Source organism: Hylobates moloch, unplaced genomic scaffold (genome assembly GCF_009828535.3).
Source record: "Hylobates moloch isolate HMO894 unplaced genomic scaffold, HMol_V3 SCAFFOLD_5, whole genome shotgun sequence".
Classification (NCBI taxonomy): Eukaryota; Metazoa; Chordata; class Mammalia; order Primates; family Hylobatidae; genus Hylobates; species Hylobates moloch.
This window is the reverse complement of record NW_026652280.1, coordinates 13153916-13181285: the sequence shown is the minus strand read 5'-3', so window position 1 is coordinate 13181285 and position 27370 is coordinate 13153916. Positions and strand designations below refer to the sequence as shown.

The window sequence follows — 27370 nt, the reverse complement described above, 5'->3', positions numbered from 1 at the left end:
TTCTTTCTTTCTTTCTTTCTTTCTTTCTTTCTTTCTCCTTCCTTCCTTCCTTCCGTCCTCTCTCTGCCCCCATATATAGTCTCTTTCCCTTTTTTTTGAAATATAAATATTTTCTAATTTCCTATTTGAGCATCTATCATCGTCTCTCAAATATATCTTAGGAAAGTCTATCACCAATATTATCTCTATTTACATGCATGTCTCCTCAATATTCATGTTTTATTTTTTATTGTAACCTTCAACCATACTAAATTAAATTTGACAGAAATAACTTTCAATTTTACTCTAACAGTCCTGATACCCGAAGTTACTGAATAAATATACATGTGGAATAAAGGTGGGAGAGTCTGCATGCAAATAGTTGAGTTCCAAGAACGATAGTTTGATTTTGAGGGTCTGAGCCTGCATTACATTAGCCATCCCGGAAATGCAAGGAAATATAGATTGAAAAGAGTTGGTAAATGAATGTAGTATAAAAAACATTTTGTAGTCAAAGATGAGCTAATTGATTTGGTCCTGAGAAATAACTGCAGATGTACTTAAATACATAAATATAACTACAAATTGCTGGGCATTTTTTTTCAGGAGTAACTTGTGTAAAACTGATATAGAACTACACTATTTTTAAATTATTATTTGCAATTGCATTTTCACCCATGTCAATATATGACATTATTCATGTCAAGCGTCATCAGCAAACATGCAATATTTTAAAAAATGGAACTCCTTAGAGTTCTAAAAAGAAGCATGTATAATAAAATTATTCTTTAAAGGGATTCCTAGTTCCTTTAGCAGCATGGAGGAGGCAGTCACTTCAAAGACTGCATTTGAGACCTTACTTTTTAAGTGGGATAAGTGTTAATTTTTAAGAGCTAATATTTTACTACATTTTTAGAGCAGAAGTTGAAGATTGACTATATAGTAGTGCTTTTTACATTATAGAAAAATTAGAAGAATTGTTTATGTTATTGGAAGATTAAAAAACACTGATATTAATCTGCAGAAAACAATTACATTGCCATGAACGTGAAAGCAGATGTTTAAGACTTAAATGTTATTGAGTTGATATTAAACTATTGGTCTTCAAAATGAAAAAGAACTGAAATATTTTCTTCAGTCAATAGTTTGTCTACACAGTTTTCCATACTTTCAAAAATTATTTTATTGAACCTAATTTTTACAAGGTCCTGTCCTAGAGGCTGGAGATAGAACAGGTGTCAATATATATAAAAGCTGCCACCATCAGCTCATATTCTTGACGATAAAACAGACAATAAATAAGATGCTGGTATATATGAAGGTAGTATTCTGGTGGAACGGTTTAAAATTAATGATAAGGTGTAAAGTATTCACTGTAGATGTGACTTTTGGATAAGAATTGAAGAAAGAAAATGAGTATCTGGGGAAATATAATTTCAAGAAGAGGAAAAGCCAGCGAGTCTGGAGTGTTCTGGGAAAAGAGAGAAGGACAATTGCCTGATGTTGGCTTCTTAGTAAGCAAACGGGAAGATAGAAACACTAAGGTTTCAAGAGGTAATGAGACAGGACTGGACAATGGCAGAGTACTTCAGACCATTATGACTACTTAGGTGATACTAAACCTAAGGATTTTGACGTCTGTGAGAGAGATGGGAAGACCTTCAAGTGGTATGATCAGACGTGCATTTTAACAAGATTATAAAGCTGTGTTGAAAATAAACTAAAGGAGAACAATGGTGTAAGCAAAGAGACTAGATGAGAGCCTATTGCACTAACAGAGACAAAATAAGATGGCGCCATGTGCCAAGGTGCTAGGGGTGGAGTTGGTGAGAAGTGTTCATATTTCGGATATTTTCTAAGGCAGAGACAACAGCATCAGCCGGGAATTAAATTTTAACTCTGAGAAAAAGAAAAGTAGAAAAAGTAGCTTCAAATCTTTATGCAAGGAAGGAAGAGGGTATGCATGTGTGTGTGCATGTGTGTGTGCGTATGTATATGTGTGTGTTGTGTGTATGTGCATTTGCTCACAGAATATTGAAAGCCAGGAGCTATCAGAATTGTGGAGGTTATCAATTCAGACTGGGGGAAAAATTATAGTTGACCTGGGTATGGCCACCATAATCCGAGTGGGATCACTAATTCTTCAAACAGTGGTGTTTATATCGAATAAGCAAGGTTTTGGCTTGAAGAACATGAAACCTGGATGTGTGGGTACATGAGATGGGAAAATCTGTTGGAATTAGGGGTTCAGAGGAGGGGCAGCTGGAATCAGGAGTTCAGTTAAGTATGTGTTAGGTTTTAAATGTGTAATATATATATGTGCATTATATATATAATATATGTGCATTATATACTGTATATGTGTATTATATATGTTATATATTATATGTATTGAATGTATATTATATATAAATATATTATATATTTGTTATATATTATATAAAATATTTATTATATATTATATAATATGCATTTATATGTAATACACATATATAATATATATAATGTACATTTAAAACCTAATATACACTTAACTGAGCTCCTGATTCCAGCTGCCCTCTCCTCTGAACCCCTTTATATATACATATATATATTTTTAATATATAATATATGAAGTTGATGAGCAGACAGATTTACTTTTGCAGAGCTCAAGGGAGAAGTTCAGTCTGAAGATGTATATTTAATGAGGTTCTCAGCCTAGAGGTGGTATGTAAAGCCATGTGTCTGGATAAGATCATAAAGGAATGAGTATAAAAGGGAAGAAAGACAAGATCAAAGGCTTGACTCACAAATATTCCAAAGTTTAAAGTATATAAAGAAGAAGAATAAAAGGCAAGGAATGAAAAAACAGAGACTAGTAAGATAGAAGAAAAAGCTAATGAGAATGGAACATTAAGGTTTTCAAAGAGAGGTTGATCAATTACATAAAATTCTTCCAAGAAATCAAGTGTTATCAGAACTGAGAATTGACACTGCATTCCCTTTAGGTTATTGATAGAAATGATCAGATCAGTTTGGTCAAGTAGTGTGGATGTAACTCAAATGGAGGAAGTTCTGAGACTTTGAGGTCATTAATAGGAAACAATAAGTATTAACAGCATTTTAAATGAATCTTCTCTAAAGAGAAAGGAAAAATACAAAGCATCTTTAGCTAAGTATGGAAGTGAAGGCAAGAAAGTGTTTTTGTTTTGTCTTGTTTTATGATGTGAGAAAAAACAATAATAAACATGTTTGGTTATGATAGATATGGACCAGCAGAGGACGCTGTTAACACAAGGGAGAGGGATGTTTGAGCGATGCCTTTAATTGGAAGGGTAGGGAGTGTTGCCTACAACAGAGAGTATAGGTACTGAGTATTTAAATTGAGAGGAGGGTAATGGGATTCCCACAAGGGAAAACCATGTGGACAAGAGTAAGGAGGCCAGTATCAGATTCACCCACACTCGTATATGAGTGAAAGTATTAAGAGTAATACCATCATCTCATATTCAGATTTGAGTAACGAAGATAATTTTTAAACATATTTTAAATATTCTAATTTATTCAAAATATTTTAATATTAAAGTCAGGAAAAATCAGAGGGAAACTGAGAAAGGTAGTAGAAGCTTCAGGATATTTTATTGCAGCAAGTTCCTTGGGAATTTTCCTGTCTTCCAGTCTTCTACTTGCTATTTAATCATCACCTGCATAAATTTAGACCAAATTTACTTAATAAATCCAGCCACTATTTCCCACATATTATATGCCAATTATTTTATAAAGTTCTGGATATTTCATATTGGACTTAGCGCTCTCCTCTTGCCTTCAGAAGCCATATTAATGTTGTGGACAGAACACAACATATGTATCATATACATCAGATGTGATACTACATAGAGAGAGATGAAGGTGCAGACTCTGACCCTTTGCCTATAGTCCATCCACAGAGGAACTGTTTTCTCAACCCATATAACAGTGGTAATTTTTTAATATGACAAAATTTAAAATTGCGAGATAGAGCAGAAATAAAAAAATGAGATTTGCGATATTTATTGAAAAATCAAAAGATCTGATAACCTTGCATACGCTGGCTACACTGAGTAGTGTCCGTATTATTTAGGTTTGGGCATTTGTGTGTGCACACACACATTAACAGATATTCTCAAGTCTGTACAACTAATGAATGGAAAATTCAGGGTTTAAAAGCAAATTTGTATGATGCCAACTTCCTGTGCTTATTCATGGACTCAACTACCAGAAGGAAGTCAGTGAAAGTAACATTTCACTTGAGCCATTAAAAATGAGATGACTTCCCTTGACTTTGAGGAATGGGGCAAGGAACAGAAAAGGATGAGGAAAAAAAGTAATCAAAAGATAGTTTTGTTTCTGTCTATAAACAATCAACAACTAAGAAATCATGCTATGGTATAATTTCTTTTATTGGCTCCTTTCTTTGTTTCATGCTAATTAAATTTCCTTCTTAGCATGATAATTACTTATGCTTTCTGGAAGTGCTTATAAATGTATTCCTGTAGCTAAAAGAGTATAACCTGAAAAATAAATTTCCTAGAAAAGAAATTCCTCCAATAATTGCATAAGAAAATTTTATGAAACATACCATGTGGTTATATTTAGCTTGTAGTAATTGCTTAAATTATTAGAGCAGGTGTGGCCTATTCTGGCTTATAAAGTAAAAAGAAATACAAAAAAGTCATTTTTAAATGATTATCTATGGTTTGCAGAAGAAGGACCCCACAAAGATGTGTGTCCAAATTCCCCTGAACGCATAAATATGTTACCGAAAGTGGCAAAAGGGAATTAAGTTTGCAGATGGAATTCCAGTTGCTAATTAGCTGACCTTGAAATGGGAACATTATCCTGCTTTATCCAACTGGGTTCGGTCTAATTACATGAGTGCGTAAAAGTGGAAGAGGCAAATGTGTGGGTTAGAGTGTTGTCAGTGTGTGAAGTATGTGGCACTCCTTGCTACTTCTGGGATGTGTGGGCTAAATCAAGAACCATAAAGAGGCCTTCAGGAATTAAGGATGTCTCCCAGCTTACAGCCATCAATAAAACAGAGACCTTAACTCTACATACATGTAAACTGAATTCTGCTAACCCTTAAATGAACTAGGATCCTACAGCAAGAAATGCCTCCCTGAATCCTTTGATCATAACCCAATGAGACCCATAATACATTTGTTTTAAGCCATGAAGTTTGTGGCAATTTATTACAGCAAGAATAGAAACTAACACATTATTCTTTCATTTGTATTTAACATTTAACATGAGTTAAAATAATCATACCAGAACAACTGACAAATTTATTTTATACAATTTTAGCGTTAATGTAGTGCTTTTAGAATGAAAACTATATAATCTACTTATATTTAACACACTCATACTTATACTGTAATGAAGATTTAGAATCCTTTTTACTTACTTTCTTTAAATATAGGCTTATTGTCATTAACATCTGAAAGTTTAATTAATACACTTGTTGTTCCAGACAACGCTCCTGGCTGACCAATCATGTCCTTGGCTTGAATGATTACCCAATACTCATCTTGCAGTTCTCTATCCATTTTAGAAGATATTCTTATGACTCCTTTAAAAATATAATAAAATTCCGATTATTTAATTATTAATCATGACAGAGTTCTAGTTGATTTAACCATTGCAATATACATTATTTTGCTATATGTTGAACCACTACAATGTGACAGAGACTTTCCTGGAGAAAAATAATAAAAATAAATTAAACATCAACACTGCCTAGGGTCTAGAGTGATCATCACAATACTAGGAACACTGGTAGGCCCTTAATAAAATACTATGTTAAGATAATCCACAGGTAGAAAAAAACAAATGTCTGTTTTTACTTTAACCTATTTTCTGCTATCTTTTCTAACATAATATCGGCTTGCTACAGTTAACTTTGTCCCCGAAACTCTGAAGTTAGTATATTATTGATAAATTTGTAAATTACAATACAAAATTTATGAAATAAATATCATGCCCTTATTATTTTGAAGTCTACTTAGAACTATGAGATCTGAAGAAGACCTGGTTGTTGACCCAGTCATTTTATGTGTGTGTGTGTGTGTGTGTATATACACATAAATAATATATTCAAACTCAAGATAATTAATGATAAATATTGCAATAAATGCTTAAATTCTATAAAATTATTTAGTATACATTTATTAACTATCACTGAAAAGAACCTAAGAAAATCTTAAGACAGGTTCATAAGAGAGGATTCAACATTTCTAAAGATTTGGGGAGCAAATAAACATTCACAAAAAATAAATAATAGCCAATACCCAAATATATCAAGGGCAAAATACTCATTAAAAATTGTGATATTAATGAACATAAAGATGGAAACAATAGACACTCAGGACTACTAGAGAGGGGAAGGGAGGGGAGATAGTTGAAAAACTTCTGATCGGGTAGCATGCTCACTACCTGTGTGTGATGTGATCATTAGTACCCCAAACCTCAGCATCACAGAATTTACCCATGTAATAAACTTGCACATTTACTCCCTGAGCCTAAAAGTAAATAAAAAAATACAATAAATTTGTGAAAAAAATAACATATGAGTATAAAATGCACACCTGATTTCAAAGACTGAGAACAAAAAATGTGAACTATCTCCATCGTTTTGTATTATTTGTTGCAATGGTAGTATTTTTGATTTATTGGATTAAATTTAATATAATATATTTTTTAAAAAATTTGTTATATGAATTTTTAAAAGATAAATTAGACCATAACAGGAGGGGATTTTAGCTGTGGACTAAAATGTTTCACACATGTAATCAATTGTTTGAATCCAATGGAAAGCATTGAATATGTTGCACAAGTGCTGCTAGTGTCTCCCTGTATGTGACTCAGGGGAGAGGGACCTAGGAGTCTTTGTTCCTCATTAACTGTGCCTACTTTGCTTTCAACTTTTCCTCTCAGCTTTTAGACTGAACAAAGGATACGTATTTCTGGATCTTATGCACTTCAGAACTTATGCTTTCAGTAATTTAATCAATGTTTGTCCCTGTCCATACCAACGCTTCTCCAGCAATGCAAGTAATAGTTTAGCTAACCTGCTCAGTATATTTAATAAGTCATTGTGCAGGGTAGGGGCTGGGGGTGGAAAGAAAACATGGTCAGGAAGGCCTGGTATGACCCAGCATGTGTTTGTACTCTAGACACCTCCCTTTCTTCTCTCTTCTGCGTTTCTCCACACTGGTGTTCAGTTATTCTAAGAGTTCCAACTTTTTCCCACCTCAGGAATTTCCCTAATTTTTCCCATGCCCTGAGATCATCTTCCACTCTCCCTTCCTTGTCTACAGACTCAGCTAAGCTTTCTGATTTCAGTGTATTCTGCTTTGACCACACAATATAAAGTCAGCCTCACTGGTTTTCTCCCACTGAAGCTTTTTGGTTTTACTTCATAATTACCCACAGTGGAATGTATGTGTGTATTACTATTCATGTTTAATATCTATCTGTAAGTTCCAAGAAAGAAGAGTCCATTATTATATCTTGTTTTTGTTACTATTATGTATTATTTTAAATTTTGCAATTTGTACCTTTATAAATCTAGCAAGTTGTGTAACATTTGGTACATATTCAGCCTTTCTAGACCCGAATGTGTGAGGGAATTAAAGTCTAATGTTTTGAGGCATTCATTGCATATAATAAAATAATTTTTCTTCCATACATTTGAAAAAATAAAGGCCATGTACATTCCTGAGAGAATTCAGAACATAGGTACTCAAATAATATTTTTTAAAATCTGATTCTCTCAAGAAACCCTAATTGAAAAAGGCTGAGACATTCAATATTTGCTGAATGAATAAATAAGAAATGTTTAAAGATCTAACACAATACTTTAATTCTTTAAGGGTTTTGATATAAGCTGGCAATAGTATTTTCCTTGTATTAAAAACCATAGAATTTTACTTCTTTGGCACTTCTGATGTTCTTGGGTGGTTAGTTTTATATATATATATATATATATATATATATATATATATATTTTTTTTTTTTCAGTGGAGACTATAATCTTCTAAAGGAAAAAAAATTACATGGGCCTAATCTTTGTTTAAAACACAAACATTAATATTTGTTTAATGAATTAGGGTCATATGATTGTTTAAAGAAAAGAAAAAACTGTGTTCTACTTATTTTATGTTCAATTGATTAATGCAGATTGGTAAAGCAATATTACAAAAAGAATCAAATATTGTATTCATGTAAATCAGAAATCTGTAAAATACAGAATTATTTTTAGGTGAATGTCTCATATCAATGTGTACACTTAGCCTTATACTCAGACTTAATCTCAGTCATTCTGCAGGGTTATGCAGCTGTATTTCATTGTGGTTTTAGTTTGTATTCCCTGATGACTAATGAGGCTGAGCATTTTTAATATGCTTACTGGCTTCCGGTATATTGTTCTTTGTCAATCGCTTATAAAGGTTTTCCCTATATTTTTAAATTGGGTTGTTGGTCTCTTTTTCTAATTCATTTAAAAGAATCTTTACATATGATTTATACCACATACGTAAGTAATTTGTGCTATGGAAATGGAAAATCCGATCTCCTAACCTAGAAATATCAGCTAAAAGACTAAAAGTAATTAAATGCTTAGGAATTGCAATCATTTTACTTATTGACATATCAGGTCTACTGTAAAAATGTTTCTAAGCAGAAAATTTTTGCTGACAATTGCCTTCTTTAGAATCATGTTAAACTTTGCTTGTTTCATTCACAAATACCTGTTGTTGGTTCAACAGAAAAATATGGCTGGCCTTGAAGTAAGCTGTAGAGGAGACGAGCATTATTACCACTTGAAGGATCGTCAGCATCACTTGCTGTCACCTGGATGACTGATGTTCCTAAAGATAACATAATACAGGAAATTAAGATTGTGGTTTTATTCAGGATGACTTGAGTTCTGTGAAGCGATCTTTCTTTACCAAGCAAGATGTTGTTACAAAATGAAAGCTCAATTCACCTCCTTGTTCTTAATTGTAAAAGTAATGTATTTTTTGTTTTTTTTTTCAGGCAAAAGAATATAACTTTTAGTACAAAATATTCCTAATTCCCGTATGCAATATGGAATTTTAAACATGTAGACTGATGGCCTAATAAAATGTAGCTATTAAACAATTCACTGTAATGTATAATTTATAGATCAGAAACTTTTCCAAGGTGTATTATTAGTGGAGAAATTAAAAGGAATTTGGAAATGCTTTTCACCAAAAATTATAGCATAGCCTGTACCTTAAACAAAGTGGATAAGGTTGATAAATATTTACAAAGATTATTGAAATGAGCTTGAAAGAGTATCCAGTTGAGGATAAGGATGGACTTAATTATTTAGCTCCTTTAATTCTCTTTTCTAATATACCTACTTGCTTTGATGAATTTTTTAAAAAGCAAAGTAAAATCTTGCAGATATTGATAACATAAGCATTCTCATTAAAACTCAGTAACAAGAAATAAAATCATATGGAATAATTATTTATACATTTAAAATTAGTGCTCAGATTTTAAAAATATTTATTCAAAAATACTGAGTTTTCAAAGTATCTTTCTGTAAACATGGAATTGAGTGTTACGGATCTTATTGGAAATATGTATTTGTTGAAACACTATGTACTGTGTCAATAAGAAGAGCAACACTAATGACACAAAATCAAATAACTTCTGTGGTTTTGTTTACAACTAGCATCATGAATTTTCTCATCGTAGCCCAATTTTATAAACTGATACACTCTAATAGGAATCCATTCTATACTTCACTAACATGAAACTTTTACTGTGGCCCTAAATAGTATGTATTATTTGCTCTTTTGTCTTAATATTTTTATAATGCTATTTAACATATGTTTTAATATCATACAGCATATTCTATTGAAGTAGAATTTCTTCTTATTCATATAATTTTAACGGGTAATACCTTTACCTGATTCAAAATCAAGAACAATAAAATGCATGAGAGGGAAACTCTGCCTCTTTTCCAAAACTTATTGAATAACCACTCAATGTGTAGACACTTACTAGTTTCAGATGTTTTAAAGTGAATTTATTTAGTAATTTGTAAAAGTTTTGCCAACAAAATAGTTAACAGGGACCACCACTTTCATTGATCTATGTTGGGCAAGACTTGTTCCTTTAACTATCCTTCTATGCACCGATCCACCTACTTATCCCACATTTCCTTATTATAATTCTCTATCATTTCTTTCCATAAGGGGTTCCCATCCCTGGTTTCTAGAATTATATTTCCTATCTTTGGCTTCAGATACCATCATCGAAATCATAGCATTTTTAGAGTTGACTAAAATAAATTTTAGTAATATAAGTCTTTGGAGCCCCTAAGCTAGTACTATACAAATGAGAACCAAGAAATCCAGAAAATGCAATGACTCACAAAAGGTGACCTCACACTTTGATGATAGAAATATGTCATACAGTTAGGTTCTTTTTTCCAGTCCAGTTTTTTTAACATGCTTTTTCTATAAAATAAATTTTATTATATATATTTAAGGTATGCAACATGGCATGCATATAGATAGTACATGAATACTATAGTAAAGCAAATTATATCTATCATCTCACAATGTTACCCATTTTTGTGTGTGCATGGAAAGAGCAAGTAAAATCTGCTCACTCATCACAAATCTCAAATATAATACAATATTATTAAATATAGTCCTCATGTTGTACATTAGATCTCTGGGTTTGTTTATCTTACTTATCTGATACTTTGTATTGTTTGACTTACATATCTCCATTTCCTCCATCCTCATACCCCCAACACATTGTTTTATTCTCTATCTTTCCATATTGAACTTTTTTTAGATTCCACATATAAATAAGATCATGCAATATTTTTATTTTGTGTCTGGCTTATTTCACTTAGCATAACGTCCCCCAGGCTCATCCATGTTGTGGCAAATGGCAAGATTTTCTTCTTTGACAAGACTTAATAATATTCCACTGTAAATATATAACACAGTTTCTTTATTTATTCCTCTATCTGATAAGGGATTTAAGAGAACTCATACAACTCAATAGCAAGAAGCCAAATAATCAGATTAAATAATTGGCAAAGAACCTGAATAGACATTTCTCCAATGAAGACATACACAAATAAATGGCCAATGGTTATATGAATGGGTTCTCAACATCACTAATCATCATGAAAATGCAAATAAAAACTACTATGAAATATCACTTCACACTTGTTAGGATGTCTATTATTAAAAAGACAAGAGATAGCAAGTGTTGGTGAGAATATAGAGAAAAAGGAACACTTGTGCACTGTAGGTGGGAATGTAGATTCATATAGCCATTATGGAAAACAATATGGAGGTTCCTAAAGAAATTAACAATAGACCTACTATATGACCCAGCAATCCCACTACTGGGTATTTATTTAAAGAAAATGAAATACACCACTAGTAAAGATATCTGCACTCCCATGTTCACTGCAGACTTATTCACAATAGCAAAGACATGGAAACAACTCTCATTTCTCTTGACTTCCCTTTGTATCTGACACCAATGTGTACTCCTTACACATACCTGGATTATTGTGCCTGCTCAGTAACCTACTGTACACCTGTTCTCTCAGGTCTCCTCTTGATCAGACACATAGAAAGCAAAGAGGTAGTGACATGCCAGAGCAGGTGAACATTTTTTACTGATGCTTCATTTACTTGGGAACAAAAGTTACTGCTTCAGTGTTTTCCTCCTGTTGTCTACTAAGTGGAGAATCTAATGTATTCTGTTAATACATTACACAAAATAATTTCCCTGAGTGTGTAGAAAATCTAAAAGGTCAAATACTTAGAAATTTTAGTGGATAAAAACTGTGATATTATAAATATTCAGAATACCACTCACACATGAATTTGATGAGGATTTTAACTTCTGGGGAAATATTTGTTATTCTTTCTTATGTAACCTGTGGCATTTTAAAAGAACCAAGGCTATAGAATTGGTGTAATTCAACAATGTTTTAGAAATGTTTACTTTTTGGTAAGGACTATCAATGAGAAGTGATTCACTCCTTACATTTTTGTGTGTGAGAAGATGTTTATGTGTATATATAGGCATATATGTATACATGTAGATCTAAGTATGGTGTATTTATATATGTGTATATATACATGTATATATACACACATATATTTTCAGTAAATGTGTGTTTTACATTTACTGAAAAGGTTCCCTGATGTTCAGCTCTGCCACCTTCTCATGAAGGGGTTCTCTGTATTTATATAATCTTATCTCTGATTCTCTAGTTGGCTCCACTAGCTATTCATTGCTTCAGGGCAAATATTATTGTTTGAACAACTGTAGTTTTGTCCTAGGCATTTGCTCCTTATTAGTGCAACTCCTGCAGGTATTCTTCTTCAATAAAATTGCCTTGCAGAGGTTGCAGTGTTCAGACATAGCGCCATTGTACTCCAGCCTGGGCGACAGACATGTATCTGTATCTAATTATATATGTGTATCTAATACATATAAAAATATGTATATATATTTAAGAGGGCAAAAATATGCAGCAGTATTTCCAAATATTTAGTGCTTGTAGTTTTTCTCTTAATTTTTATTCATGCCTTGGAAATGTCGGCTGTAAAATTTACATGAATCTTAGCAATGTTGGATTTTTACAGGACCCTAATTATCTTTGTTTATTTTATTTAGTTGTTTCCTACTTTCTTTTCCCTCTTTCAGTTATTATTGACACCATGATTTATAGTACACAGTTTAAGCAATTTTAAATCCTCTTGGATTGTTTCTATGTTTTTAAAGAGAATTAAGCCTGTATGTTTTCCTAATGAGTAACTTATATTTGGCAGAAATCCTCAAGAAATAGTCAAGTAACATAAAGAGATCACAATAATAATTAAATATAAAAGCAGACAGCAATATAAAAATATTTAACACAGTTGTAAATATTTATATTTTTATAAATACTTGTTATTTGTAAGTGAATCAATTTGTACATTCACCTGTAGTTAGGAATTAGTTTTATAGTCCACATAAAATTGAAAACATTACTATGAAACCAATAAAGTGTCTTTCAGTGGAAATGATCAATTGTCTTATAGTGCCCCTTTCCTAGTTAAATATAGGTTAACTAACACTTGTTGGTTTAGACAACGAATGTTTAATTCCTACATAATTTTTTATAAGAACATATGTATTTCAGTATTTGTCTGTAATATCAGAACTGTGTCATTTTTGAGTCATAACGAATACCACCACAATGCTCTTTTCAAGTACTGGAGGATTTCTAGGCTTATGTAATTACTTCCGTTCATGTCCTGATTATTGTTTACTGTCAGAATCACTTCGAAGAGGGTTATAAGAAATGCGGCTCCCATCCCCGGTCATCCCATTTCCTAAAAACAACCCGCTCATCACTATGAATTGTTGTTGTGTTCTAAAATATTATTGCTACTATTCTACATAAGAACCACTGTTTATACAGGCCATATCTGTATCCTCTTGAAACTTTTAAAATTGTATTTCCAAGGAAAATATATGTCAATTTTTTATATAAAGGAGAAAAATAAAAAAATACAAAGTACATCTAAAAATCAACTTACATTTGCAATAAAAACTTCTTAAAAATTAAGAATAAAAGGAAACTTTCCGAATCTGATAATGAATGCTTTTAAGCCTTGACAGTAATTATATTTAATTGTGAAGTGTTAAAAGTTTCCCTCTGAAATAATAAAAAGAAAAAATTGTTTTTTGTCACTATTTTTTTTTCAGCACTGTACTGAACTTCCTAGACAATGCAATGAGGCAATATCATGCAGTTATAACGCATTTATAGACAGGTAGATAAATATTGGAAAAGAATAAATAAAACTAAATAAAGTCAATAATATTTTTTGCTAGAAACTCAAATAAAATATGCATATAGTTACAGAAAAATATTAAATTCATAAATTTAAGAAACAACAGGGACAAAAACGATATATAAAATTGCATTTTTAAATATATGAATATATGAATATATATATACTCTGGTATATATATTCACGAAACCTATTTTAGTTAAATATATAATATATATGAAAAGATAAAATATTCAGGAATATCTAAACAAAAATCGTAACTTCTGCAAAACAAAGATAAATTAATGATACAAGTAAATAGATTAAAATACTGGATTTAGGAATTAGATGACTACTTAAAAATAAAAAGATACACAGCTTAAAAGCTATCTTAATCAAAATCCTAGTAGATTGTATAAATGTTTAACTTGGAAAGACAGTTAAAAAAATAAATAAAATTTTTATGTAAAAACAAAGACCAAGCATGGCTCAGGCATTTTTTGTTTGTTTCTTTTGTTTTTTTTTTTTTTTTTTTTTTTTTGAGAGGAAGTCTCACTCTGTCGCCGAGGCTGGAGTGCAATGGCGTGGTCTCTGAACACTGCAACTTCCGCAAGGCAATTTCATTGAAGAAGAATACCTATAGGAGTTGCACTAATAAGGAGTAAACTCCTGGGACAAAACTACGGTAATTCAGACAATAATATTTGCCCTGGAGCAATGAATAGCTGGTAGAGCCAACTAGAGAATCAGAGATAAGATTACACAAATATAGAGAACCCCTTTACCAGAAGGTGGCAGAGATGAACATCAGGGAAACTTTTCAGTAAATTCTGCAGGGTCACCTTGATCTCTCCATTTATCTGTCCATCTATCTAACACCAATTTTGTGATATAAAATTTGGCACCTGCTTTACACCTTTCACAAATATCAGTTTAAAACAGATTGTAGATCCAAATGTGAAAGGTAAATAATAAGAAAAATAAGAATATAAATATTAGAATAATAAAACTTTCAGAAAAAAAAGAAAAATAGAGGGGGAAAAGCAAAAATTTCAGAATCAGGGCAAATATATGTATATAATATTTATGGAAAACATATATTTAGTCCTGGTGAATTTTTTATTTTTCTCAAAGCCCAAATCTCTTTTTCAATTTGTTAAACATATTTTTTGTTACGCTTCCCAGCCTGGATTGGTTGTTCTTACTCTACTGAAGAAGGATAGCATATTTACGGTGCATTATCTGATAAGACCATGAAGCATGGTACAGGTCATATATATCTAACGTCTTTAGTCTCTCTTCATTCATTTGATGAACATTTTATTCTAATAGCATTAATACTTGCAAAGTGGATCTTACTACATTAGTAAATCAAAAATTAAATTCTCCATTTTATACTAGAAATAGATATTTCTAACAAAAGACAAATAATATATGTGCACATTAATAAAATCTTTTTTAGAGAAGATTTTAACATTAAATATAGCACCAGAAGAATATTCTTCATAAGTATTTACATCATTTAATGAGTTTCTTAGTTTAACTATTTTATCATACAATGCCTTTGGGTTATCCCTTGTCCTCTTTCAGATTTAACTATGTCTTAAGAGAAGTCTATTTATTGCTCATTTGTCTGACACACTTTCTCACACTCCATGGAAGAAGCTACAAGTACAAAACAGATGTTTGCAAAACTCACTCTGGGTTACTTTAATGACTTAATAATAGTCATTTTGAAAGACAGAAAATCCGAGACAAATGCTTCTAGGACATGATGACAGAAACATAGAAGTAAAGCAGAACTGTCCTGGGTAAAACTGGAGATACCCTCAATACACCATCCAGTAAGCAGAATTGGGTAACTACCAAATGATGGGAACTCTGAAAAGTTTAAATTAATAAGATCCTTGAAATCAAATTCGCAAGGAATGTAAACAGAGAGTGAAAAATTCTTTTTGGGGGACTGAAGGGTCCAAAGTTCAGCATGCATCCCTGAGTGGGGTCACTGTGGCTGGATCGGAGGTGGCAGTGGTATTTGGAAATGCAAAGAATCGAAATGACTTGTAGTTTGTATCCATTCTAAGTGAACAAAAGTGTACTTAGAAAAAAAATATTCTCTTAAGAGTCATATTTTAATTAGAGTAGCTTATCAGTTCACTTATTCTGAGAGTAAACATACAAATATAATTATTAATGTCATAATCTTGAGTTCCATTATTGTGTGGACAGTTGACATTGTTTGTATTACTCTGGAGAGATTTTTCATAATTGCAAATTTAAAATATTAATTATGTCTTTCTAGCTAGTTTCCAAATCTTGGCAACTTTTCATAGCAAAAGGTCTTTATAAAAATAAGTTCAACACAATATTTGACTTCGCTTATTTTATCAATCACATTCTTTGCAGAAACTTATTGTAACATAGGTCAGTGGTCCTTAACTTCTTTGGCACCAGAGACCAGTTTCGTGGAAGACAATTTTTCCATGGTCAGAGTGGGGAGTGGACATGGGGATGGTCTGGGGATGATTAAAGTGCATTACAGTTATTGTGCACTTTATTTCTGCTATTACTATATTGTAATATATAATAAAATAACTACACAACTCACCATAATGAGGAATAGTGGGAGCCCTGAGCTTGGTTTCCTGCAACTAGATAGTCCCACCTGGCGGTGATGGGAGACAGTGACAGATTATTAAGCATTATATTTTCATAAGGAACATGCAACCTAGATTCCTCACATGTGCAGTTCACAATAGGGTTCGAACTCCTATGAAAATCTAATCCCGCCACTGATCTGACAGGAGGCAGGGCTCAGGTGGTAATGCAAACCATGAGGAGCGGCTGTAAATACAAATGAGGCTTAGCTCTTTTGCCTGCTGCTCACCTCCTGCTGTGCAGCCTGGTTCCTAAGAGGCTACAGACAACTACCAGTCCATGGCCTGGTTGTTGGGGACCCCTGACATAGGTGACACAGGATGTACACTTGTACCACGTGCTTGAAAGGAAAATGTTAGTTTGGTCATCTCTGGAAATTGCATTTACTGATATATTTTTCATTTTTATGACAGAAAATTTTAGTGTGATAATAGTATCTTAACAGAAGATAATATATTTGTTGTGTGTGTGAAATGAAGCATTCTTGTAATGCTTAAAGGTGCTAACCTGTGTAAAACTACACAGAAATTTTAAAGATTGAGAGCATTAATGAAAGCATCAATAATTTTTTTTTTTTTTTTGAGATGGAGTCTTGCTCTGTCACCCAGGCTGGAGTGCAGTGGCACAATCTCGGCTCACTGCAAGCTCTGCCTCCCAGGTTCACACCATTCTCCTGCCTCAGCCTCTCTGAATAGCTGGGACTACAGGTGCCCACCACCACGCCTGGCTAATTTTTTGTGTTGTTTTAGTAGAGACGGGGTTTCACCATGGTTTCGATCTCCTGACCTCGTGATCTGCCTGCCTCGGCCTCCCAAAGTGCTGGGATTACAAGCGTGAGCCACCGCGCCCGGCCATCAATAATAATTTATCCAAACATCAGATGTATTCTGCCATCACTGAGTAAAACCTGAGGTAAAGGTAGTGTAACTCTGTCTCTGTTGAGTTGTGTAAATTTTATTATTAACCAGGAGTTATGCAGAGGATGAAACTATTCTCATGCAGATGTTTAACATGGCTTACAAAACTTTATTAAATGATGTTCTTTCCTGTGTCACATAGAATACTTTATCCACTGGTGATTATGGGAAGCATACAAACAAAAAATCATAAAAAGTGAAAAATTTTCCTATGCAGACTAATTTAGATATTATGTAGGCAACAGAGAAATTAGCAACCTGTGGCAAGGGCATTTTATAATTAAAGCTTACATTTATTATGAAATACTAAAGTACAGGTGCCACAGTGTACTATAGTGTTTGAATGCCAAGATTCCAGCTGTATATTTCAAAATGACATTTACTTTAGTATGTTATATTTTATTGGTTTTGAATTCAATAGTAAGAAGATTAACTGTTCTTTTCTTACAATGGAGATATAAATTTAATGGAAAAGCTATTTTTACATCCAGTTTTAGTACAAGTATACTTTGATTAATCTGAAACAAATTTATTGAGATGTTGGGTTGTATAATTGTCAACTTCAATGTTATAGAGATCAAATAATATTATAGTGATCCACACTCTGCATATGTAATTTCTGCAACAATAAAACAGGTATAAGATGAATGAGGTGATCAAATGATCAAATACATGACATAACAGTTGTATAGGTATATCTGCTCACTCCTTCACATTGGGAACTTATTTTGTTAGTACAAGGATAATTATTTTTCTACCAGTACTGACTGACCCATTCTTGCTGCATTTATACTTGAGCTGCAATTACTCTACAACCTAAAGTCTCGAAGTGAAACTCAGGAAACAGATAATATTTGCCCACTTGTCATCTTAACTGGGCAAAGTATTCTTCAAATTTTTTATTTTTCTGTCCATAGTCACCTAAAAACTAGGTCATTTTAATTATTTTTGTGCTGTATTTTTGACACCTCTACTTTTTATAATCTGAGATAATGGAATTTAAGTAAAACAAATTAGACTGTGTTTAATAAATCAAACAATAATATATTCAGAAGAATAAGAAGAGAAATTCATCCCAGTCTCAGTCATGTTCAACTCATGTGCCCAAAGGCAAGAGATTTATAGATTCTAATTTTCAAATGTGATAAATTTTGAAAATTCGTGATTTTTTATTTTCCTGAGTATTAACTGAAATTAAATTTGTATAGATTTTCCATACAAAGATTAAGGTGAACTTAATATTTCTATAAAAGCTCTCCTTTGTGACATATTTTGCCATATTGTTGATGAAGAATATTAAATTTTCTATGTGCTTTTCCAAAAAATGCAACTTAAAATATTGTATAATAATTACAGAGATCATTATAATGTATTATATTTGAATTTAAAATCTGAAATGCTGTAATAAGCTTCTTTAAATAGTAAGATAAGCAGAGTCTTACTCATTAGTTATCCCCATTCATTTTCAAAAGCATCCGGTTTTGAAAATAAAAAGAAATGGTCATTGCAAGTGTAAGGAATGTTGGACACTTGCTCATATTAAAAATGATACCCTCAGTGACTACAGATATGAAAAATTTGGTGGAGGATATTTATTTGGAAGAGCTCCAAAGAGAGTGGATAGTCTTTTTACTAGACAATATATTCTCCTTGCTTTTATTAGGCAGAAATATGTGAAAATAAATTTTAAGGAAGTCAGGTTTTAAATTTTCCTTTTGCATTTGCACATACACAGACATATAAACAAAATGTATTAACACTAATGTTCATTCATAATGTGTACAATATCAATATCTATTTATTATGGTTGTTTTCCACGTAATGTGACTGGCTAAAGCATGTTTCACTTTTAGCAGGATTTTGTGCTGATTTGCAGAAGATAAGTTACCCGACTCTGCTTTGGTTTAATTGCTTATTAAGTAGTATACTACATGTATTTTAAATGCCCCTTCTTTTTATTTTTGACATTATAAGGTTTTAGGTAAAACTAGCAAATATTATTGAAATGGAAGATTACATATATGATAGGCTGGCTATTCAGATATAATTTCAGAATGATTTCCATGAATTTCACATCTCCTGATATCTTCTATTTATATCCTAAACTATTCTAATCACTTATTTAGGATTTTTTTGTCCACCCATGTACTCGCTCATTTATTTATTCAATCCTTCCAAACCTCAGCCACTCTATGACTTGTGGTCTAATAAATCTTATATTTTTGGATGGCAGAAAAATAGTAACTGTGCAAATCCAAAGTGACAAGTGGGAAAGCATTATGTTTTATCTCAACTCTACTTGAAAGTTCTAGTTTGAAATTAATTTCATTTCAAACATAAATGCAGTCAGTAAAAGCCCATCATTACTTGTAAAGAAATGTGTGTTTAATAAGCAACAAGTTAACAATTTTCTTGATTTTATCTCTTGACATAATGAAATATGGATTCCCTTCAGTAATTCAAACCAAATTCTGAGTTCAAGTGCAGATTCAAATATAATAATAGGCAGTTCACTTCAATACAACAGAAATATGTGTAAGAAAAAGAAACAGTAAAATGTTTGCAATAGTTGTTTTTGAAGAATAAAGTAGCTGGCTAGGAAATTTGTAAGTAAGGTCAATATTCAAAAACTTAAATGGCTGTGGATATAGAAAGATAATGAAGAACTGAAGTTACATTTAGGTAATAAAATCCGCAGTATTCATTAATTTAATATTGAGATTGAGGAAAAAAGAGAAATCACATATAATTTTATTAATTGATTTATTTACTTCACAGTCAACACAAACGCAGGAATGCTTCAGAAGGAAACCGTTGCTAGAAGTTTGGCAAAGCAATAGAAATATTCCCCTATTTCCATATTATATAACACTTCTAATAGCAACTGACCATCACTCAGCTGGCCTCTCTCTCTCTTGAAAAGGTTATACAAAGTGCTCATTGGTTCTTGCATGATTTCATACAAAGCCTGGACCCTAACTGGCACTCACACAGTATGTATTGATTACACAAATTGAAAAGATAATTTGTACCTCTATCTCAAATTGCAGTGCAGAAAGAGATTTGTGCTTGCTAGACATTGCACAGACCAAACTATCTTTCGCAATCTCTCTGAACATCTACAGTGGGGCTGCACTGATACCATGATACCAATAATTCTCTCATGGGTTCACTACCCAACTCTGTAAAATGGCAGTTTTGTACCTCCTCTTCTCTAAAATTTTACCCATGCTCTCTCAATTACTGCCTTCATATTATGCTTCACCGATAAAATAGAAACGTTTATTAACTGATTGGTTATGAACAAATATGTTAATCTATAATATGTCCCTTCTATAAGTACAATGGATTCCATGACCTTTTTTTTTTTCAAGAATAGTTTTTTAGAAGTTATATCCCTTTTATTTTGCTTCAAAAAATAGTATTCTCTGGAATCATTCCCCATAGTACATAACAATGCTGTTCAATTTCCTTTCTTAAAAAACAATTGAATAGTCATAAACAAGCAAAAAATCCTCTTGACCTTCATCTTTTTCTACCTAGCATCTCACATTTCATTTTCTCCCTGTGGCGTAACACCTTTTAGATTTGGCTTAAATCATTATTACTTCCTCTTATTCTTCCTTTTATGCCATACAATAGTCTTCAGCATACTGTAATAGCACAAATTAAACTGCTGCACTTATCAAAAAACCAGGGGTCTTCAACTTACCAAATCAAAAGTCACCACTCTGTCTTAATCTTAGCCTCACAGTAGCATTCCACACGGTTGAGGGATTTCTTCTTTTGGAACATCTTTTCTCATATTTTTCCCTTCTTCCTACAACACTTGCCAATCCCGCTCATTCTAATTTGCCAGCCGACTGCTTTTTGCTTAACAGTCAAGTCAGCCTGAATGCTTTTATCTTCTGTAGCTACATTCTCTGCCAAAGGGATATCATTCATTGCCATGCCTGACATACGTGCTATATGTCGATGACTTCCATATTGATATATGCAGTCCTGAGCACTCTGCTATGGATTCTTTTTTCCTAGAATGTGGCATGGATGGCCTCTTTGTATAATTTACCTCAAATATCACCTCCTAAAATGTCCCGTTTCCTCCAGACAATTAATAATCATCATACGTCACCCATAAATAACACTTTTATAGTATACATGATCATATATTACCTCCTTTAATTAAAATAACTGTTTATTTGTATATAACTAAAATGTGTTTCATATTAGCAGGTAACTCCTTTATCTCCTTTACAATTTTATCTATAGTTTCAAAGGAAGATTCCTAGCATGTATGGAAGAAGAAGAAAGAAAGAAGAAGAAGAAGAAGGAGAAGGAGAAGGAGAAGAAGAAAAGCAAGAAGCAGAGGGAGGAAGGAGGAAGAGAGGGACTAAGGAGACAGAGGGGAGGGCAGTAAGGGAAAGGAGTAGAAGGTGGAGAAGGGGGCGGAGGAGAGGGAGGGATGAGGCAGGTGAACTGTTTCTTTGCCTAAGTACCAAAATAGAGTAATTTAAAGTGCTATCTACATCTAATAATAATTTGTCTTGATATATATTACACAGGCAAATTTGTTTCTCCTGTATTTAAAGACCTATGTTCCAAACAATGTAGAAATACATCTTTAAATTCCTACCTGGAATGTTAAAAATCAAGAATCAGGAAATTGTATGATGAAATATATATTTTTTGAATCATTGGCTAATGAATCAAGAAATGAGGTAAAGTAGTTATAAGCATGTTACCATAATTTAAAATGGCCATTATCAAATCACATTTATTTGTGACTATTAAGTAAATTTTTGAATTAAACTTTCCAGTATATTGTGCTACAAAAATTTTTTGAGTGAATAACTGTGAGAAGTTTTGCATAATCACAATTTCCCCTTTACTGGAAAGACATTTCTAATTTCCAAGACAGTCAAATCTTATATCTTATGGAAACCATTCTCTCCTAAATGCATTATATTTAAAATATTAACAACAACAACACTGGGTTTTGAAAAGTATCTTCAAATAAATACAGCCACACACAGGTGTTCAACCACTTGGTTTTGTCTTAGTGGTTTTTTTTTTTCATGATTTTGATGTATACAGTAGAGTCTAATAAATTCACTTTTCCTATTTTTTATGCATATCTTGCCAGATTATCTTGTTTGCTTTTATGAGATACAAAAATATGTTTTGTTTTGAAAAAGAAATTCTTGTACTTAAGAACCCAGTAAATGAACAAGGTACAAAAACTTATGAATTGCTCAAATAAACATGTCTAAACTTCTTTTATTCCTGTGAAGGCTGAGATATTTTAATAACATTAATGTGTAGTATCATTTTTTCAAAATTTTGATGCATAGTCTAATTTTTCAAATATATTACTTAAACATAATTGTAGAAGGAAGTTCTAGTACAGAACCTTAAATCATCTACTTCCAAAACGTATCCTTGAAATTTTAAACCTGCTTTCATTGTTAATATATCTTTGATGTAAATTAATATGCAATACCTTCTGGAGACATCTCTGGTACAATGGCCTCATAAGGTTCATCTAGGAATTTTGGTTCATTGTCATTGATATCCGAAACTTTGATGACAAACTCAGACTCAGGTTCCACAGCCCTTCCAGTAGTGATGTCTATTACCTGGGCTCTTAAGGTGTAGAGGGATCGCTCCTCTCTATCAAGCTTCTGTATGGCATATATGTCACCTGTTCTTTCATCAATGATAAAAGTACTTCCAGCTCCAGCTCCCAAAAGCTTGTACTGGAAAGAATTGTTTCCATTGTCTAAATCAGATCTTAGCTGCAAATGGAAAGAGGGATCATTTAGTTTCCAAACATCTGAAATGGACAAATCAAAATACAGATTTTCTTTTTATGTATGTTAATTATTCCCCAAGTTAATGATTTTATATTATTTCCATATTACATTAAATGGGGCAAAATATTAATATCAAGATTAAAATCTATCACCAGAGAGAAGGAAGAGTAAATATTTAGTGTAAAGAGCTATACAAATTTCATTATTCTAAACAGAAACAAAAATAACTGGATAATAAAGCTTCTTTTGTAAGTTATGCACAACATAGTTGGTTCAGTTTTGATTTATAATTAAATTCTCAGTCACTAAAACTCTACTCTCAAATATTTATACTAGACTGGGTCCTTGAGATAGAAAGACAATTTAGTGACATTTAAACACTGATGTTCTATTTCTTGCCTGGAAATACATGGAAACAAGAAACTATTAGGATGAAAATTAGGGTTCATAAAGATAATAACAATCTTGACTGTTAATTAGGTATTTATTACATGTCATAAAATCTATACATTGCTTTATATTAGTGTTCTTAAGTAATTCTCATATCAATATTATGAAATACATATTACTGATATGATCAATTTTTATATAGAGAAGAAAAGTGAGATTTTGTTTTACAAACTTTCTTCAGAGTCATATGGTCTTTGTGTGGATATAGAATTTACAACACGAGGCTATCAAATCTTCTATGAGGCTGTCAAATTTCAGATTCTCCATGTCAACAACTCAGTTACATGTTCTTTAGCCCTTGGGTTTTAACCAGAAAGTATAAAACTTTCTTCTAAATATATTCTACCTAATTCTCAAATACACACTTTCAGCCTGTGCACTCATTTTCATATTTTCAAAAAGCAAAGTAAATTAGTTCATCATTCATACTGTTGAGGTATTATTTAGAATTTTTAATTTATCTGTAAAAAAAACAAGTCTAATTCTGATATAGTTAAAATGATCGCATAGCTTTCTTTTCATATCTAAATTATTTGTACGTAAGAGAAGTATGTCATGGTTCCCTAATCATTGTGAATCCACATTTTCTTGATTCACCATGTATGAAAATGCTCTTATAGAAAGTTACAGTTCCTCCGAAAATTTACAAAGCTAACCATGAAATCAGTTGTAAACAAATTCGTGATTTTTCTGATGGCTCAAGTTATAATATCTTATTCTGCATAAATTAATACACTTTCCATGCAGTTGTGGAGAAAATCTAAAGGTACTAGTAACTAATTTTGCATTTTAATAATGTGCCAAATATCAATGCTGTGTAATGAAACAAATTGAGAAAAATAACATCCAGATTGTATTTCTGCTAATATTTCTTTTGATAGTTCTTAATTATTCATAAAAGAAATTCTTTATGTGATGATGTAAGAAATTGAGGAACATAATTATACAATCGAATCAATATATAAAGTGAGCAATGTATGGTTCATATTTTTAAATTAATTCATTTCAATATGATTTGATAATTTATTTGATATTATAATGAAGATAAATTAAGTTTAGTAATAAATAAATATATTGCAAATATATGTGCAGTGTAATTTTCAAAAACAAGTGAGCTTGACATTTTTAAGACCCAGATTTAAGGGAAGACAGAGACAAAAACAAAAAAGCTTACTTGAACACCAGCCTTTCAATGTCACAAAATGCATATGTTAAACACATTTCAATTAAATGGCCTGTAGTATTATACAATTTTCTATACTTTTATTCAAAAAACTTTTCCTAATTAGGCTGCTACTATCAATTTGCTAAACAAATATCACTTCAAATTTTCACTTAATTGTACTTCCCAATCTTAATCATTTTTCAAACAAATGGATCAAAGAGTTATCTTGAACACATCAGCTAAATTGTATATTTACTAAGTCTTTTGACAAGCACCTAAACATTCATTATTGTTCTTTTTGAAATCAGTGATTCGCTTGTTTTTTAAGCCTGATGAGTTTGTGTAGCAGAAAAACATTTTTCAGAGTAGTTTCATAAATATGTCTATAAAATGAAAAAAATAGGCAAAACCAATCACTGTGAGAAAGGAGGTAACCAGAGATTTATGTGGGGAGTAGAAGCAAACAAACTAGAAAATGTGACAGCCCCAGAGGTAGCTGGTGTTCCAGTTACACTGATGCACTTCCCTACAACACCTTATTTACTAAAAGCCAATAGCTGATTTCAGCCTGTCACCCCATTCAGTGATGGGAGAGTATATGGTGTTCTGTGCAGTCCACTGTAAAGGTAGCTAGAGACTCAGTTACCGAGTCGGCACCTAACTGTGGACCTTGTTAGTGCCAACTGTGCATACTATTTACCTGTAGTCTGAGTCGAAAAGAAAAGGAGATGAGAAATATTTCTTGTAATGTGTTTGTGTGTATGCGTGTGTGTGTTCACAATACACCCTCCTCCCTGCACGTTTGGGAATACATGCCTAAAATCCTAATCTAAGGCTTTGGTTGAATACACTCATACACATTTGGCTGATAACATAGATGAAGTTCTATGGAATCCAGATACCATGCTAATACTGCAGCTCTCCTGAAACGGCTAGAAAATGAGAGTTAATAAATTTTGAGTGCTTCACCCTTTGGGCCCAATTAAATTTTAGTGCCAGTTAATTAGCGGTTAAACTTATTTCAGTTCATTTATCTAGAGAAAAAGCCTTATGGAAAAGGACATGATACTGTAATCACCTTTGTTTAAAGAAAACCAAATAATAAAATACAAGCCAAAAACATAAATAGGAGATGCGTTGTCTCATTAAGGAATTGTTTTTAAAATATATTCTTTTAAGAAAGTGAATATAATTATTCCTTTTAGTTTAACTTTACTAATCAATTTAAGTGTGTAGGCTCCTGAAGCTACTTAACTGTAAAAGAATATGGTATTAACCTGCTTCATTAAAAATTAACAAGGTAAATCAACAGCTACTTAGCATAACAGAAAACTGGGCTAAATACTGTTGGTAAATGATATTTGTCTCACTGTGACTGCTTAGATTCATTACCAAAAATAACACAATCAAGTTTCCAGATGTTGAAAATGAAGGCTGCATTTTCATACGGGATACTAAAGTGAAATTTAAAAACCAGAACTATCCCTCTTCAAGATTTTAGTGGATGTTTTAGGTGCTTGCAAATCTGAAACAATTATTGATGCTGTTATTTGATGCTTTTCAATGGCTTCACTGTGAAAATGTGGAACTCATCAAATCTCCCAACTTCTCCAACATATTTATTTACATTGTTGTGCCATTTACTGTAACATTTTAAATAAATACCCGGCCGATGTGATGACTAGTCTTATTCATTTCCTCTGGTACAAAAAATTGGTTCCACACCCAGCCACGCTTCACCCTCAAATGAGATCGCACTGGCTGCTGGACTTTCTTTCTTTGAGAGTTTTCTGTTGCTCCAAGACAAGGCCATAGGAGAGGATTTCCCAACATAAAACGCAGCAGTAAGTAACAGTTCATTGCGTTGACTCTTTGATTCCAACTATTACTCTTCAGAGGAAACAGGACGTCACTAACAAAACTCTTGCCTTCTTTTATAATCTTTTTTGATTCTGTGTACCTTCTATATACCTAAAGCGTCAGAAACAAAACAAAATTTGACATTTTAAAATAACGTTTTCTCACATAATTACTAAAGACAGGTTACAACTTCTGCATCTGACAAAAATGGAATAAAAATAAACATTTAATTTATCTTCCAATTAAGCTGGCTAATTATGATTTGTAGCTCAGCAATAATTTGATTAGAATAATTATAAATTTCTACTCAGGCACTGCTAGTTTTAAACTGCAGTCATAAATCTGCCTGAAAGTTGAAAGATTGCTCTGGGAGTCTCCTTGATTGACAGCTGACATTGAGACAGACTTCCTTTTAATTTGACTTATTTGACTTGCTTACTTTCTCCATTCTTTCTCAGTAAAACTCAAACTATCTCATTAAAGCAACAGTCAATCCAGGAGGAAAAAAGTCATATTTTTCCCTTTTATATTTGATAGAGATAAGCTTCCTCATTCAATTTCCCAAATTATGGTATTTTATGTAGTAATTAAATAGACAAAATGGCAATTCAGCTTAAAACTGGTGAATTCAATAATCAGTTATACTGATACGATAAAACACTGAATAGAAAG

General features: G+C 32.2%; 1 protein-coding gene across 1 annotated transcript in view; it reads right to left on the bottom strand.

Moving 5' to 3' along the window:
* Positions 1-27370, bottom strand: part of CDH19 (cadherin 19) — a 108838-nt gene that overhangs the window by 44349 nt on the left and 37119 nt on the right. Inside the window, exons 2-5 of the mRNA XM_032152084.2 lie at positions 26504-26809; positions 22911-23205; positions 8745-8864; positions 5402-5566 (exon numbers count right to left, since the gene is read on the bottom strand). Of these exons, the coding sequence (XP_032007975.1) occupies positions 5402-5566; positions 8745-8864; positions 22911-23205; positions 26504-26698 (775 nt within the window). The 5' untranslated portion in view covers positions 26699-26809. The remainder of the gene's footprint in view (positions 1-5401; positions 5567-8744; positions 8865-22910; positions 23206-26503; positions 26810-27370) is intronic.